This window comes from Hemiscyllium ocellatum, chromosome 23 (genome assembly GCF_020745735.1).
Source record: "Hemiscyllium ocellatum isolate sHemOce1 chromosome 23, sHemOce1.pat.X.cur, whole genome shotgun sequence".
In the NCBI taxonomy this organism is placed as follows: Eukaryota; Metazoa; Chordata; class Chondrichthyes; order Orectolobiformes; family Hemiscylliidae; genus Hemiscyllium; species Hemiscyllium ocellatum.
In genome coordinates this window covers 52,672,847-52,690,682 of record NC_083423.1, presented here as the reverse complement: position 1 = coordinate 52,690,682, position 17,836 = coordinate 52,672,847, and the positions used below count along the sequence as shown (strand labels likewise).

General features: G+C 45.9%; 1 protein-coding gene across 8 annotated transcripts in view; it reads left to right on the top strand.

Moving 5' to 3' along the window:
• Positions 1 to 17,836, top strand: part of sox5 (SRY-box transcription factor 5) — a 383,477-nt gene that overhangs the window by 277,490 nt on the left and 88,151 nt on the right. For all 8 annotated transcript variants that reach the window (XM_060842999.1, XM_060843001.1, XM_060843000.1 and 5 more), the window contains 2 exons: positions 1,710 to 1,856; positions 13,587 to 13,767. In XM_060842999.1, coding sequence (XP_060698982.1) covers positions 1,710 to 1,856; positions 13,587 to 13,767 — 328 coding nt within the window. The remainder of the gene's footprint in view (positions 1 to 1,709; positions 1,857 to 13,586; positions 13,768 to 17,836) is intronic.

Below are 17,836 nucleotides of genomic sequence, written 5' to 3'. Positions count from 1 at the left end.
GTTGGTGGACATTTTGATCAGCATGGACCAGTTTGGGCCAAAGGGCCTGTCTCGGTGCTGTGGGGCTCTTTAGAATCCCTACAGTGCGGAAACAGGCCCTTCGGCCCAACAAGCCCACACTGACCCTCCGAAGAACAACTCAACCAGACCCAATCCCTGAACCTATTACTGTACATTTACCCCGAACTAATGCACCTAACCTACACAACCCTGAACACACTGGGCAATTAAGCAGGATCAATTCAACTAACCTGCACATCTTTGGATCGTGGGAGGAAACTGGAGAACCCGGAGGAAACTCAAGCAGTCATGGGGAGAATGTGCAAACTCCACACAGACTGTCGCTCAAGGTTGGAAACAAACCCGTGTCCTTGGTGCTGTGAGGCAGCAGTGCTAACCACTGAGCCACTGTTCCACACCGTGATTCTCAGATTCTATTAATGTCACTGGACTTGGAATATTAACTCTGCTTTCTCTCCACAGATGCTGCTAAACTTGCTGAGATTTCCAGCAATTTCTGGTTTTGTAACTAAATAATTAGTTTAGTTGAACACAAGCATCTTGGCTGTAGGCATTGACCAGTGCATTTGTTCTGGGGACATTAGGCTCATCTGATACTGACAGCTGTCATTATTTGACCCACGAAATGGAGGGGGAATCATTGGCCAGCCCAACACTGCCCTCAGAATTTCCAAAACCCCCCAGTCAGGCCTCAGCCTCTTTACCTTGAGGAGTTTTGAACTTCTTTTCGAAGGAAAGATTCTGGTATTGGAGGCAGTTTAGAAAATGTCTATTAGGTTGATCCTGGGCCTGGTGGGACTTTCTAATGAAGAAAGGTTGAGTAGTTTGGGTTTAGAAGTTTAGAAGAATGAGAAAAGGCATATATCAAAACATGGCACATTTTTTAGGGAACTTGATAAGGTTGATGCAAAAAGGCTGTTTCCCCTTGTGGGAAGGCCTAGGACCAGACGCCTGGATTCATTAAGACAGAGGTGAGGAGAACTGTTTTTCTTTCAGAGAATAGACAATCTGGGATTCTTGGTTGCAGATGGCTAAGGCAAGAAAGTGGTGTTGGGGATGATCAGATCAGCCAATGAATGGTGGAGCAGACTGAAGGGCCAAGTGGCCTACGTCTACTCCTACGTCTTATGGCCTAAGGCTTGGTACAGGTCCTTTTGTTCTCAGATTCTGGATCAGTGGTGCTGGAAGAGCACAGCAGTTCAGGCAGCATCCAACGAGCAGCGAAATCTGTGCTGCCTGAACTGCTGTGCTCTTCCAGCACCACTGATCCAGAATCTGGTTTCCAGCATCTGCAGTCATTGTTTTTACCTTTTGTTCTCAGCCTGCCCAGCTGACAACACAGAGGCTTGGGCCTGTCACAGTGCTGGCAAATATCCAGCTGAACAAAAGTCATTGCAAAATAACCTGAAGTTTCCAATACTGACATAATGAAATGGAATGCAACTGTGATTTGAGCCCTGACAGGAAACAAAGTTGCTTTTGGCACCTTTTCTACATCTACAGTTTGACTCATCAATGGGTTTTCTTTGATTTGGGAGTGTGTGAGTGATTGCTTCTCTCTGCGTGCCATGTGAGGTGGACAGTCCTCCAGTGAAGCAATCCCAGTCAATGCAAAACCGTGAGCTAATGCTGCTAATGGAGTGAAAGAATACCTGTGTTTATAAACGATGTACATTGCTTTCTTACAGCAGTTGTATGCAGCCCAACTCGCTGCAATGCAGGTGTCCCCTGGAGCCAAGTTACACAGCATGTCACAGGCCAGTCTGAACAACACTCTATCACCCAACAGCGTCCAGGCAGAGAAAGGCAGAACTACACCTCCACCAAAAAGCAAGGTACTGCTGTCACCTTCCGACTGGTTCGCCTCAGACATAATTGTGCTCGTTTCTGAATTGTTAAACGTTTGTGCTTCTAGTTCTTACCCGTTCCTTTGCTACAGAGAGAGCAAACTCAGTTGGGGATGGGGAGGCCGACATGAATAGCCTCAAGGGGGAAAGGTTTAAAAATGGAAACTGCTTCTCTTGTTGGCAACGTAGACATAAACGTGTGAAGAGTTCAGAAACTGAGGTTCCTTCTGTCTTTTCAGCCAGATCCCCTGGTGCCATTCCAAGGGGAGTAAGGAATGTTGTGAGGTAGCATTCATTCCCTATCTGTCACGGCTCGGACTGATTTATTGGGTTATGTTACATTTTTTGGACCTTGCTGTACACTATTTGGCTTTTTCTGTGTTTGGCTCTGCGTCCAACTGATGAACCCGTGTTGAAAGTGCAGTCCCTAGGTGGTAAAGACGGCATTTGGTACGCTTGCCTTCATTGGTATTGAGTACAGGAGTTGGGAGGTCATATTGCGACTGTACAGGACATTGGTTAGGCCACTGTTGGAATACTGTATGCAATTCTAGTCTCCCTGCTACAGGGAAGATGGTCTGAAACTTGAAAGGGTTCTGAATAGATTTATAAGGATGTTGCCAGGGTTGCCGGGGGTTTGAGCTATAGGGAGAGGCTGAATAGGCTGCAGCTGTTTTCCCTGGAGTGTCAGAGGCTGAGGGGTGACCTTATATGAGGGTCATGGATAGGGTGAATAGTCAAGGTCTTTTCTCCATGGTAGGGAGTCCAAAATTAGAGGGCATAGGTTTAAGGTGAGAGGGGAAAGATTTTAAAGGGGCAACATTTTCACCCAGAAGGTGTGGTGGAAGCTGGTATAATTCCAACATTTAAAAGGCTTGTGGATGGGTATACCAAGAGGAAGGCTTTAGAGGGATATAGGCCAAGTGCTGGCAAATGGAACAAGATTGGGATATCTGGTCAAATTGGATGAACTGGACTGAAGGTTCTTTTTCTGTGCTGTTCATCTCTATGACTCTATTTCACATTAAAATTAAGCCACTGGCTGTGAGGCCACGTGGGACTCTAATAGGTCACTAAAGTATTGTATAAATGTCAGTTCTGTCTCCTTCGCAGAACACCAGGAAGGTCAGGCACTTTTGGAATTTGTTGTTTACTGTTGAAATTGGAGAGAGAAAAAAACAGAGCTCTTTAAAAAGAGGCCTGAGCTGCATTAAGCAGGATTATTGTTAATATTTCGATTTGAATAGCTTTAGCTGGCCTCAGAGGTGAGAGCACCTTGGGAGAAGATTAATCTTGGTAATTACATACAAGTGAAAGACCTCCTCGGATCATTGTTTCCAGTGAAACCATTAACGCATCTTTTAGTGTGTCTGTATCAAAGATAATTGTAATCTGACCTAAGACTGACAGAAACTGCAAGGCTTGTTTGATTTAACACCTCGCCCATTTTACTTTTTTTCAAAGACAATGGAAGCCGGCATGGCTGGAGTGTTAAATGGGAGGTGGTGGGAGGAGGGATTTGCAGTTTGATCCCATCACTTTGCTGCTGGGTTGTTTCAAATAGACTAAACCTCGTGTGGTGGAGGGTGGGAAATCTTTCTCCTTTGTTCACATTGTCACCGACACAGAGGATCAAACCCTTCCCCACTCCCAATTCACCACTCCAACGGTTTAAAACTCAACTGCAATTCAGGATTTAAAAAGGTACTGTTTCATAGAATGTGGCCGATACTGGGAAGGTTAGCATTTGTAGTCCATCCCTAACTGCACTGGAGAAGGAGGATGTTGAGCCGCCATCTTGAATTGCTGCAGAGCAGTCCATGTGTGCCAATAGACAATAGGTGCAGGAGGAGGCCATTCTGCCCTTCGAGCCTGCACCACCATTCAATATGATCATGGCTGATCATCTTTAATCAGTATCCTGTTCCTGCCTTATCTCCATAGCCCTTGATTCCACTATCCTTGAGAGCTCTATCCAACTCTTTCTTAAATGAATCCAGAGACTGGGCCTCCACTGCCCTCTGGGGCAGAGTGTTCCACACATCCACCACTCTCTGGGTGAAGGAGTTTTTCCTCATCTCTATCCTAAATGGTCTACCCCGTATTATTAAGCTGTGTCCTCTGGTTCGGCACTCACCCATCAGCAGAAACATGTTTCCTGCCTCCAGAGTGTCCAATCCTTTAATAATCTTATATGTCTCAATCAGATCCCCTCTCAGTCTTCTAAACTCAAGGGTATACAAGCCCAGTCGCTCCAGTCTTTCAGTGTAAGGTAGTCCCGCCATTCCTGGAATTGACCTCTTGAACCTACGCTGCACTCCCTCAATAGCCAGAATGTCTTTCCTCAAATTTGGAGTCCAGAACTGCACACAGTACTCCAGGTGTGCTCTCACCAGGGCCCTGTATAGCTGCAGAAGAACCTCTTTGCTTCTATACTCAATCCCTCTTGTTATGAAGGCCAGCATGCTATTAGCCTTCTTCACTACCTGCTGTACCTGCATGCTTACCTTCATTGACTGGTGTACAAGAACACCCAGATCTCTTTGTACTGCTGCTTTACCTAAATTGATTCCATTTAGGTAGTAATCTGCCTTCCTGTCCTTGCCACCAAAGTGGATAACCATACATTTATCCACATTAAACAGCATCTGCCATGCATCTGACCACTCGCCTAACCTGTCCAGGTCACCCTGTAATCTCCTAACATCCTCCTCACATTTTACCCTGCCACCCAGCTTAGTATCATCAGTAAATTTGCTAATGTTATTGCTAATACCATCTTCTATATTATTAACATATATTGTAAAAAGCTGTGGTCCCAGCACTGATCACTGCGGTACCCCACTGGTCACTGCCTGCCATTCAGAAATGGAGCCATTTATCACTACTCTTTGTTTCCTATCAGCCAACCAACTTTCAATCCAAGTTAGTACTTTGCCCCCAATACCATGCGCCCTAATTTTGCTCACTAACCTTCTATGTGGGACTTTATCAAAAGCTTTCTGAAAGTCCAGGTACACTACATCTACTGGATCTCCCTCATCCATCTTCAGAGTTACATCCTCAAAAAATTCCAGAAGATTAGTCAAGCGTGATTTCCCCTTCATAAATCCATGCTGACTCTGACCTATCCTGTTACTACTATCCAGATGTGCCGTATTTCATCCTTTATAATAGACTCCAGCATCTTTCCCACCACTGAGGTCAGACTAACTGGTCTATAATTTCCTGCTTTCTCTCTCCCACCTTTCTTAAAAAGTGGTACAACATTAGTCACCCTCCAATCCGCAGGAACTGATCCCGAATCTATCGAACTCTGGAAAATAATCACCAACGCCTCCACGATTTCTCGAGCCACCTCCTTCAGTACCCTGGGATGTAGACCATCAGGCCCCAGGGACTTATCAACCTTCAGACATAAGTCTCTCCAACACCAATTCCTGGTAAAAATAAATTCCCTTAAGTGCAGGTCCTTCAGCCACTGTTACCTCAGGGAGATTGCTTGTGTCTTCCCCAGTGAACACAGATCTGAAGTACCAATTGAATTCTTCTGTCATTTTTTTGTTCTCCGTAATATATTCCCCTGTTGCTGTCTTCAAGGGCCCAATTTTAGTCTTAAGCATTTTTTTGCCTTTCACGTACCTAAAAAAGCTTTTACTATCCTCCTTTATATTTTTGGCCAGTTTACCTTGGTACCTCATTTTTTTCACTGCATATTTCCTTCTTAGTACTGGTGTGGCTTACTTGTTTCCTTTTTTGTCCATTTTCCCCTCGTTTGCATCACCAGGCCACCCTTGCTTACCCACATGCTTGTGCAGGCAGAGTTTTAAGTTCCCCCATACCCTGAATTGAGTCTTGAGTCAGTGTGCTGTACTGGCCGGTGAGCAGAAACCGACCTCGCCAAGGGTCAAATAAGATAAGAGGTTCATTCTATAGTCATGCTGAACAACACAGTTGTATACTGTCTACTTCACAAACTCCAAAAACTATCACTGTTTTCTTGTTAAAATATTTATTGTGCTTTATGCATTGCAACCTTGCACCGGATGTGACTGTGGCTATCTAAGCACTCTTGCGTTGTTATCTCTTGTTTTTATTTACTTTTCTCTGTGAGGAATGAAGCTGCTGGGAAAACTAAATATTTTTCTGCCTGTTGTCCTGACTGTCGGTCTCTGACTCACAGGTCATTGGCGGCAAAGACTGTACAATAATGCTGTCTCGGACCTGCCCACCATATATCACGTGAACGTGGTGACCACCACTCGCCTGTTTGTGGGACCTTGCCCATGGGCTGGGTTTTCGAGATTGTCAGAGAGGCTGCATTTCAAACATACTTCACTGGCGGGGCAGCATTTCAACCTGTCCTGGGATTGTGAGGGTGCCACATAAATGCACATTTACTTTCACTTCATTTTAAAGCTTGCCCTCCTGATGCACATTTTAAAAATTTCCTTCCCCCCCCATTCGGCCCATCGCGCCTGTACTAGCTCCATTATTTAGTCCAGCATTACTACCTAGTGCCAATCTTCTGGTCTTTCCCCATATTCCTGTTCACCATTACGATCCAGCAAAACTATCCAATGCCCTCACGGCTGTCATTTCCCACACCGCAGCATCCCCCAAACAGCAACATATTAATACCCAGAGAGAATCTGTTAGCTGATGGTGCTTGGGGATGCATGGTCTCACTGCAGCTGGGAGATCACTCTCTTTCAGATGGTGCCGCAGGATCTTGGACACCCACCTGACCTTTCCTGGTCTGGCCTACATGTGTGGTTGATTCTTAACTGCCCTCTGAAATGGCCAGCAGTATCAAACTGGTACAAAGTCTAAAAGGAATGAAACGGGTCATATCTCCAGTCATCAACCTTGGCAAGAGGTACAACAGATTCTGGATTAGTGGTGCTGGAAGAGCACAGCAGTTCAGGCAGCATCCAAGGAGCAGCGATATCGAAGTTTCGGGCAAAAGCCCTTCACCAGATACAACAGTGGCAAGCTCAGCCCTGCACAGTCATGAAAATCTGGGAAGTTGAGCCAGAAGTGGGAGTAATTGTCCACAACAGTAGCCTCACATTGTCATACTGATGAAAGACACAGCCACACCATCCCTAGACATGTCACTTTTCCTGTCACTGCAAAAGAGGCAGCACAGTGATATACTGTCAGGAGAGGGATGCTCTGGGAATGCTGAAGGTTGACTCCGGCTCCAATGAAGTCCTCATGGGTTCAGATTAAGCATGGACAAGAAACGTCCTGCTGATTACTACGTACCGTCCTCCCTTGGCTGATGAATCTGTACTCCTCCATGTTGAACAACACTTGGAGGAAGAACTGAGGGTGGCAAGGGTGGCTTGGGTCCTAAAGGTAAAGGACATAGCTGCTAGACCGGGTCTGCAGCAAGAAGGAAAAACATACTTGACTTCACCGTTACCAATCTGCTCGCTGCAGATGCATCTGTCCATGACAGTATCATAAGAGCGATCACTGCACAGTCCTTGTGGAGACAAAATCCTGCCTAGGCATCCATGACGCACTGTGGGCCACCAACAGCAGCAGAATTGTACTCTGCCCAATCTGCAACCTCATGAACCTGTGTATCACACACTCAATCATTACCATCAAGCCAAGGGATCAAACCCGGTTCAGTGGAGAGTGCAGGAGGCCATGCCAGGACCAGCACCAGGGCATATGTAAAACTGAGGTGTCAATGTAGTGAAGCTACCAGACAGGACTACCTGCGTGCCAAACCTCAGAAAATGCAGGTAAACAGCAGGGTTAATCAATCACACAATCAACAATTCAGATCTAAGCTCTCCAATTGTATAATCTCCAGTCATGGCCTGGCCAAACTGGCCATAAACAGGTCCAGGCAGTGGGCCGTGGAGGGGGTCATGAGGGCCGACTGCCTGCCCCTCTTCTGCGGTTACATTAGAGCCCGGGTGTCCTTGGAGATGGAGCACACGGTGTCCACCAACACCCTGGAGTTGTTCAGGGAGAGGTGGGCGCCGCAGAGAGTGGAGTGCATCACTTCCCCTTCCAACTCTATTTTGATTTAGTTCCTGCCCTTCCCTTCACTGTTTTGATCACACAGCATTGCCCTTTGATGTGAAGGGCACTGCTTGTCACAGGCCACTGGGGTGATTCTTTTCTTCCTGGTGGTGGAAATTAAATAAAGATTTGTGCACTTTGTGTCTCTCACTGTGTCTCACACTTGCACACACACCGAAGAAAAGGAAAAAAAAATGAAAAAGAAAGGAAAAAAAATCTCCAGTCATGAATGGTGGACGTAACAGCTAACAGGAGTTGGTGGTTCCAGAAATATCCCCAAGCTCAATAATGGGGGAGCCCAGCATCTCAGTGCAATAGGCAAGACTGAAGCATATACATCCATCTTCAGCTAGAAGTGCCAAGTGGATGATCCATCTCGGCCTGCTTCAGTGGTCCCCAGCATCACAGATACCAGTCTTCAGCCAATTCGATTCACTCCACATAATATCAAGAAACATTTGGAGACTTTGAAAGGTGCAAAGGCTACAGGCCTTAACAACATCCCAACAATAGTTCTGAAGACTTGTGCTCCAGAACTTGCCACTCCCCTAGCCAAGCTTTTCCAGTACAGTTACAACAGTGACATCTAACCAACAATGTGGAAAATTGTCCTGTACATAAAAGGCAAGACAAATTCTAACTGGTCAATGACCCACCCCATCAGTCTACTCTCAACCATCGGTAAAGTGATGGAAGGAGTCATCAACAGTGCTATCAAGCAGCACCTCCTCAGCAATAACCTGCTTAGTGATGCCCAGTTTGAGATCCGCCAGGACCACTCAACTCCTGACTATAGCCTTGGTTCAAACATGGACAAAAGAGCTGAATTCCAGAGGGTGAGGTGAGAGCGCCAAACGTTGACATTTGGCTGAGTGCGTCACGAAGAAAATTCCGGCAAAACTGGAATCACTGGGAATCTGGAAGAAAATTCTGCACTAGCACAAAGGAAGATGGACATGCTTGTTGGAGGTCAGTCATCTCAGCTCCAGGTCATCTCTGCAGGAGCTCCTCAGGGGAGTCTCCTAGGCTATAGACTGAAAAAATGCTGGAGGAAATTGGCAGGTCTGGCAGCATCTGTGGAGAGAGAAGCAGAGTTAACATTTTGAGTCTGATTTCTTAAACATCTTCAGTTGCTTCAGTAATGACCGTCTCCCCCCCATCACAAGGTCAGAAGTGGGGATGTTTGCCAATGACTGCACAACGTTCACCATTGTGACTCCTCAAATTCTGTAACAGTCCATGTAATGGGCAGCAAGACCTGGACACCATTTAGCTTGGGCTGAAAAGAGACAAGTGACGTGTGTCAGGCAATAACCATCTTAAACAAGACAGAATCTAATCTTTGCCTCTTCATTTTCAATTTTCATTACCATCACTGTATGGCCCCTGCGCCCCCTCCCAAAGTCAACATCTTTGGGAGTAGCATTGACCAGAAACCACCTGAACTAGCCATATAAATACAATGGCTACAAGAGCAAGACACAGGTTCAGAATCCTGCAGCGAGTAACACACCACCTGTTTTCTTCAAGCCTGTCCACCATCTATAAGGCACAGGTCAGGAGTGAGATGGAATATGCCCCACCCCAGTTGCCTGGACGGGTGCAAATCTAAGAACACTCAAGAAGCTTGACACTATCAAGGACAAAGCAGACAGCTTGATTGGCACCACATTCACTCCCCCCACTACTGATGCTCAGTACCAGCAGTGCGTATTGCCTAAAGATTCACCAAGGCTTCACAGACAACACATTCCAAACCTGTGACCACTATCATTTAGAAGGACAGGGTTGACAGATACTTGGGAACACCACCACCTGCAGTTTCCCTTTCAAGCAGCTTAGCATTCTGACTCGGAAATGTATCGCCATTCCTTCACTGTTGCTGGGTAAGGATCCTGGAGCTTCCTACTTAAGGGCATTGTGGGTCTACCTACAGCACATGGACTGCACCATTTAAAGAAGGAGCACACTATCACCTTTTCAGGGGCAATTAGGGATGGGCAATAAATGCTGACCCAGTCAGTGATATGCATGTCCATGTGAACAAATGGAAAAAAAAAGCCCTGCTGAGTGATGAGTCTGACTGACCTGCCTGTAGACGAAATTGACACCTCTGTTGCGTGTATCACCTATGACTATTCTTTTTCTGTAACCTCCCGCAATTTTGTCAATTTCACCATGCGTTTCAACACCGATGAACACTTATTTCTGTAAAGGCTACGTTAAAATCATAAGCTGGGTGGTGGGGGTAAAGAAATGCAGAGCTTGTTGCTTGTTTTGCTTTTGAGGGAGCCTGAGAATCTGTCAGCACAAGTAAACTGTGATGCCAAGAATTGATTCCGCTGAAGCTTCCCTGCTGAATGCATGTCAGAGTTCAGTTTCAGTAGAGAAGCAAATGTAATTTGAAGATTGACAGCAGATGAGATACCTGCTGTGCTCCATTGATTTTTATCGAGAAAGATAAAATATGTATAGAAGAGTGTTAAAAGTTGTTGTAATATGTCTGCAACAGCAATGACAACAAAACCTTGAATGAATTTGGAGGCTTCAGTATGGTAGAACATCCCAAGATACTGCACAGAAGAATAATTTGACAACAAGGTGCATAGGGAAGCAGTAGGTCCAAAAGATGACAGATGACCAAAAGATTTGGCACTGAAATAGGTTTGAAGAAGCACAGAGATGGTAGTGGTGGTGTTGGGGGTGGAGTAGTGGTTGGGAATCTTTAAAGTTTGCAATCCATGCAACTGCAGACACCACTATCACCAGTGACAGAACAATAAAATTCAGGGTCATGTAAGAGGGTCATGGAGAGTTGCTCTCGGACTATTGTAGAACTGGAAGAGGATTTCAGTATTTAGTTTTGAGGCCATCAAGGGTAATGGAATATTGTGTGCAGTTCTGGTCTCCTTACGCTCAGAGGGTTCAGAAGAGATTTACAAGGATGTTGCCAGGGTTGGAGGATTTGAGCTATAGGGAGAGGATGAATAGGCTGGGGCTGTTTTCCCTGGAGTGTCGGAGGCTGAGGGGTGACCTTGTAGAAATTTATAAAATCATGAGAGGCATGGACAGCGTAAATAGACAACATATTTTCCTGGGGTGGGAGAGTCCAGAACTAGAGGGCATAGGGTTAGGGGTGAGAGGGGAAAGATATAAAAGATATAATAAGGGGCAACTTTTTCACGCAAATGGTGGGGCATGTATGGAATGGGCTGCCAGAGGCTGCTCCAACTGCAACTTTTGAAAGGCATCTGGATGGGTATACGAATAAGGGTGTAGACAGATATAGGCCAAGTGCTGGCAAATGGGACTAGATTAGGTTGGCATGTGGTTGGTATGGATGAGTTGGACTGAAGGGTCTGTTTCCATCCTATACATCTCTATGACTCTATAACTGGTTACTCAGTCATCTAGGGATTATGGTGTAGAATAATATCAATAGCACAGGGTTCAATCCTCGAGGTGGGATCTGTATTTCGCCTCCTCACTTTGCCCTAGAGTAATGAAGCTGCCCAATATCTTGGATCTTCCTTGTCTTTGCTTCTGTTCCAAAGCAGCTGAGAGAGTGATGGCAGCAGTGCTCAGCAATTCTCTTCTATAAAGGCAGCAGTCTCTCAATGAAGGGAGATTGGTTTGGCTGGGCCTGTCTTCACTTGAGTTTAGAGGAATGAGAGAGGATTTGATTGCGAAGTGTAACATTCTAATGGGACTGGACAGACTCGATGCAGAGAGGAAGCTTCCCCTGGTTGGGGAGTTTGGAAAGATGGATTGGAGTCTCAGGGGATTGGGTAGGCTATTCAGAAATGAGATGAGGAAACATTTCCTCTCTCAGAGAGTGGTCATCCTGTGGAATTCTGTTCCACAGAAGCCTGAGGAGGCCAAGTATATTCAAGAAAGTGGTTGATAGATTTTTAGATATTAAACACATTAAGGGGTATGGAGTGATAGCAGAAATATAGTGTTGTGATAGATGATCAACCAAGATCATATTGAATGATGGAGCTGGCTTGAAGGGCCAAATGGCCTACTCCTGCTCCTAGTTTCTATAACCAAATTCCAGTAAGTCTTACCACAATGTGTGACCTTCCAAATTAGTTATAACTTGGAGCCACTCAGAGAAAACACAAGTTTCCTGTGAGTATTATTGTTCAGGTCTTCAGGACAGTCAAGCGCAATCAACCTTTTGCACCTGCTCTTCCATTCCATGGGGTCAATGTCAATATGTGTACCTAGACCCCCTGTTACTGACATCCAATATTCTCAGTGAAGAAGAATCAATCAGTCTCAATCTTGAAGGGACCAGTTGTCCTTGAATCCACAATCTTTTGGTGGGAGGGAATTCTAGTTTTTTAGCATGTGCATCCCAAGATAAAGAGATCTGAAGCCTAACCAAAAAAAAAATCTGTTGTCCTGTGCTTCTGGCACAGTAGAAATATTGCAATTGCTGTTGGCCTTCTGAGGCAACTGTAGAATCTCTAGCTCTGAGCCAGAAACTCAGTGTCTGGGTTCCATACCAGGATTTGTTGGCCGTAGAAGGTGTGTTTGTAAGGTGGACAAACAGATCCGTTTATCAGTTGATGGGTGCGTGGGGAGTCTTCTGGGTCTCCATCCCACAGACAGTGTTGGCAATCCATGGCAGTTCTTTGTTGGTGAGTGTAGACTATTTCAGAACAAGTCCAGGCCCAAACCCTCAAAAGGAGAATGGGAGACACTGACAGAGAGAATGTAGCTACAGTTAAAGGTGTCAGTGTTACTAGGAGTGGGTTGCTTCAAGTTCTCCTGGATCTGAGGACCAGCTATCTGTTGCTGGATGCTGAGAAATGACTCCAAATGATTTCAGGCCTCAACCTTTGAATCTGACATGTAGGTGACCCTTAGGGTCCGCTATGATCCTTATCATGAAAACTCCCGTTTGACTTGAAGGGGCTTCAAGAACATACAAAGTCCTCCTCGAATCAGGTCTGTCTGAAGGAGACTTCTCTGCTAAGAGAGCTGCCACTTGATTTCGGATTTAAAGAGTATAATCTTAAGAAGTCAACATTTGGAGTGTTGCGTCTTTTCTGGATTGCATGCAGCTAAAAGCTGTCAAGCCTGAGGGTGGAAACTGAGCTTGACCAGTCTTAGCCTTCAGGGCAGAGAGCCGGAATGCCCAAATGGACACAGGATGAGGAGCGACCTAATTGAATAGCAGAGGAAATTCAAGTGGTCTACTCCTGATCGTCAGAATTTACAAGACAGCGGGACAGCGTAAGAAAGAAATGTTGTTTGGAGTAAAAGCCCCCATTGCTCCCCCCACCTGCCCGCAGTGAATTAATTGTTGTTTTATTAATCAGTTGGAGGAGTGTGTGGGTGCAGCTGGGAAGCGAACGTTATCTGATTCTGCCATCCTGTCATGTGAACGTCCTCTCCTAATTTGATGCAATTATTTCATCAACAGGATGATATCAGCAGCCTGATTAATTTATAAAGCATGTTTTTACAATTGAACGTAGCTCTTTGATTCTCATTATGTGCACTGATAGCGGAAAAATGAGTATTTATGAAGAAGACTGTCAGCTTCTCTTGGCTGTTGGCTCTCAGAGCCACCAGTGTATCCGTCGCTCTGTACGACACGCTCCACTGTTTGTGCCTCACTCACTGTGTGTGGTTCTATGTTTCCCTTCTCTCTAGGATGAGGTGACACAGCCGCTGAACCTCTCAGCCAAGCCGAAAACGTTCGACCCCACAAAATCGCCCGCGTCGCCCAACTCTCCCCAGATTCCCCCCTTGAAAATGAGCACAGGATCTAGCCACCTCAAACCGGTCATGTCCGCCACATTGAGTGGCCCACCTGGTCGAATGACCTCAATAGGTACGGCACCAGACTAGTTATTCTCTTCTTCCTTTACACTTTATGCCAAGTTTGTGTCTGTGGAAATGTCTGTGATTGTGCCAGTGAGTGTGTGTGTGTGAGCATGTGTGCCAGTATATGTCTGTGAGTGGGTATGTGTGCGACTAAGTCTGTATGTGCCAGTGGTTATGTATAAGTGAATATATGTGTGCCACTGAGTAGGATGGTGAGGTGGCTCAGTGGTTAGCACTGCTGCCTCGCAGCATGAGGGACCCGGGCTCAATTCCAGCCTAGGTGACTGTGTGGAGTTTGCACATTCTCCCTGTGTCTGCGTGGGTTTCTACCGGGTTCTCTGGTTCCCTCCCACAGCCAAAGATGTGCAGATTAGGTGGATTGGCCAGGCTAAATTGCCTGTAGTGTCCATGGATGTATAGGCTAGGTGGATTAGCCATGGGAAATGTGGAGCTACAAGGGTTAGGGTAAAGGGGGGTTGGTGGGTGGGCTGCTTTTCAGAGGGTTGCTGTGGACTTGAACAGGCTGAATGGTCTATCGGGATTCAGTGAGTGAGAAGATGTGATGTGAGAGTCTGTGTGCATGTAAGTGATTGAGCGTGAGTGAATGTGTGTGAGAACAAGTCTGTGTGTTTGATTAATGAATGGGTGAGCAGGTTTGTGCCCGTGAGTGTGAGCGTGCGAGTAGATTTGCATGTGCATGTCTTTTTCCCAACAGAACACTGGTTACCAGATGCGTGAATTTATGAGTCAGATGTTCTGCATTCCAAAAAGGGATCCTCTCTGTGCTTTGTAGGGAGAAGTGACTGGTTTAAGGTTCAAATGATAACTTGCTCATGTGTCTCATTCTCTCCACCCTGACTACTGCTCCTTCCCACTGCTGCTTCTCCATGCCCATTGTTTAGTGTATATTGTGTAACTGCCTCCTCTACTTCTGTCTTTCCCCTCTCAATCACTCCCCTGCTGCTCCTCTCCCCATCCCTCCTGTCCTATGCCATTCCTTCCTGCCCCGTACCCCTCTCTCCCTTTCGGCCAGGACTCCACATTGAGCCAGATTTAGCTTTTGGTGACAAACTGCGCTTGCGGTGCTGGACTGGATCAGTAAACTTGACAATGAACTGAGAAAGCAACAAGTCAGCACTCCCAATTAACTTGCATTATACGGCCAAATTCCTGGGTGTGACTTTAACGATGGCTGGTCATGAAATGACAAGTTCGGAGAAAACTCAGACCAATTCTTTTCTTGTGATGTCACTGCAGCTGCTATGTGCTTTTTATTTGTTTGTGCAAATTGTTTCACATTCCTGTAAAGACTTGCAGAGGAACACGCACGATAACGGTGAAAGAATGTAGGGGTGGCTATTGTTTGGTGTAGCTCTTTTGTCCTGCGTGCTGTGAGTTTGGAAGGGAAGCCACTTTTTCAGGGTCACGGTGTGGATTAGAGACATTATTTATGTTCTGAATATCAGTTAAAGACGCTGCCAATATTTTGCATGCAACAGACCAAAACCTTTTTTCAGAAGCAAAATAATTTGCATTTACATGGAACCTGTCACGAGTACAGGACATCCCCAAACCTCACAGAGAATGAGGTGCTTCAGAAGTGCAATTCCTGTTGAAACGTGGGCAAGTCCAGCAGCCAGTTTGTACACTGCAAGCTCCCACAGACAGCAACAAGGTAATGGCCAGATAACCTGTTCTAATGGTGTTGATTGAGGAGTAAATACTGGGGAGTAACATTGGGGATACTGACTTAGTCCTTCTTCAAAATCATAGAGTCATAGAGATGTACAGCATGGAAACAGACCCTTCCATCCAACCCATCCATGCCGACCAGATATCCCAATCCAATCTAGTCCCACCTGCCAGCACCTGGCCCATATCCCTCCAAACCCTTCCTATTCATATACCCATCCAAATGCCTCTTAAATGTTGCAATTGTACCAGCCTTCACCACTTCCTCTGGCAACTCATTCCATACACGTACCACCCTCTGCGTGAGAAAATTGTCCCTTAGGTCTCTTTTATATCTTTCTCCTCTCACCCTATGCCCTCTAGTTCTGGACTCCCCCTCCCCAGGGAAAAGACTTTGTCTATTTATCCTATTCATGCCCCTCATGATTTTGTAAACCTCTATAATGTCACCCCTCAGCCTCCGACGCTCCAGGGAAAACAGCCCCAGCCTGTTCAACCTATCCTTATAGTTCAAATCCTCTCACCATGCCAGTGAATTTTTTTACAAGGACCTGAACAAGCAGTGGGGGCAACAGTTCAGAATTTCATCAGTCAGACTACACACACAACAGTGCAGCACTCCCTCAGTACGGCATTGCAGTATCTACCTGCATTTCTGCTGTTGAGGCTGAGGCTGGAACTTGAATTCAAAGCGTGTTGACTGGGAAGCATAATTTGGTTAATGGAAGATCATATTTAACAAATCTGGTCAAAATGTTTGATGCGATAACCAGGAATGATGATGAGGGTACAAACACAGAGAGTGCTGGAGAAACTCTGTAGGTCTGACAGAGAGAGAGAGTTAATGTTTCAAACCAGTGACCTTTCCAGGGAACTCTTCTCGTGTAATCATTTTCTATCTATTGACAGTGAGAACCTTTTTCCGCTAATGGAGTCAGCTGTTACTAGGGGACACAGCTTTAAATTAAGGGGTGGTAGGTATAGGACAGATGTTAGGGGTAGATTCTTTACTCAGCGGGTTGTGAGTTCACTGCCAGTAGCAGTGGTGAACTCTCCCTCTTTATGGTCATTTAAGCGGGCATTGGATAAGCATATGGAGGTTATTGGGCTAGTGTAGGTTAGGTAGACTTTGATCGGCGCAACATCGAGGGCCGAAGGGCCTGTACTGCGCTGTATTTTTCTATGTTCTATGTTCTATCTAAATCATCCAATTCCCACTCGAATGCTCAAATTGAAGCTGCCCCTCCACATTTCAAGGCATTGCATTCCATACCCATACCACTTGCTATGTGATGTGATTTATCTTTTCTCATAGTACCCTTGGTATTTTTCCATGTCACCTTAATCTACACCCTTTAATTTACGAGCGAGAATGGCTACTCCCTCTCTATTGTCTCCAGCCTGGTCATGATTTTGAGAATCTTTCTCAAAACTCACCTTAGGTTTCCTCTCTTCAAGAAGAATAATCTCTCCTGGTAACTAAAGTTTCTCATAGAATCGTAGAACCCCTCAAGTGCAGAAAGCGGCCATTCAGCCCATCACGTCTGCGCTGACACTCTGAAGAGCATGCCACCCGGAACCACCCCCTTACCACATCCCCAACTGCGTGGGGTTTTAACCATGGTGAACCCACCTAGCCTGCCCATCCCTGGACACTATGGCCACCTTAGCATGGCCAATTCATCTAACCTGCACATTTTTGGACTGTGGGAGGAAACTGGTGCACCCAGAGGAAACCCACGCAGACGTGGGGAAGTATGCAAACTCTACACAGACAGTCGTCCGAGTGTGGAATTGAACCCAGATCCCTGGTACCACGAGACAGCAGTGCTAACCACTCATTTTGGAGCCTTTCTTGTAAATCACTCCTGTGCTCTCCAGTGGATCCACATCCTTCCTCTAATGTGTGACCCACAACTGGGTACTGAATACTTCAGCTGTGATCTAACAAGTGTCTCATCCAGGTTCTAACTCACCTCCTTTATCGTGTCCCCAATGCCCCAGTAGATCTTTAGCTAGGGAACAAATGGCAGTTTAAGGTGCTTGTTGTCAGCAGTATTGACAGCTATCAATTGCCTTGCTACCATTACCAACTTGAAACCAGTTTGGAATCTGGTCCCCATCCCATCCAATTCAATCCACCCTCACAGACCTCCACCGCCATCAGACTAGGGGGCATGCAGGCTGCCCCATAAGAGGGATGTAACAAAGGCCATGATTAAACTTTACCCTTGCAACACAGCATCCCTGACAGTGCTGCATTCCCTCGATATTACTGAAGGGCTATGAATCTTGAGATTAGGATTCAAATCTGTGGAAGAGAGTTGAGCCCACAACCTTCTGAATTACAGCTGCCAGCCATTGAGTCGTGGCTGCTACCTGTC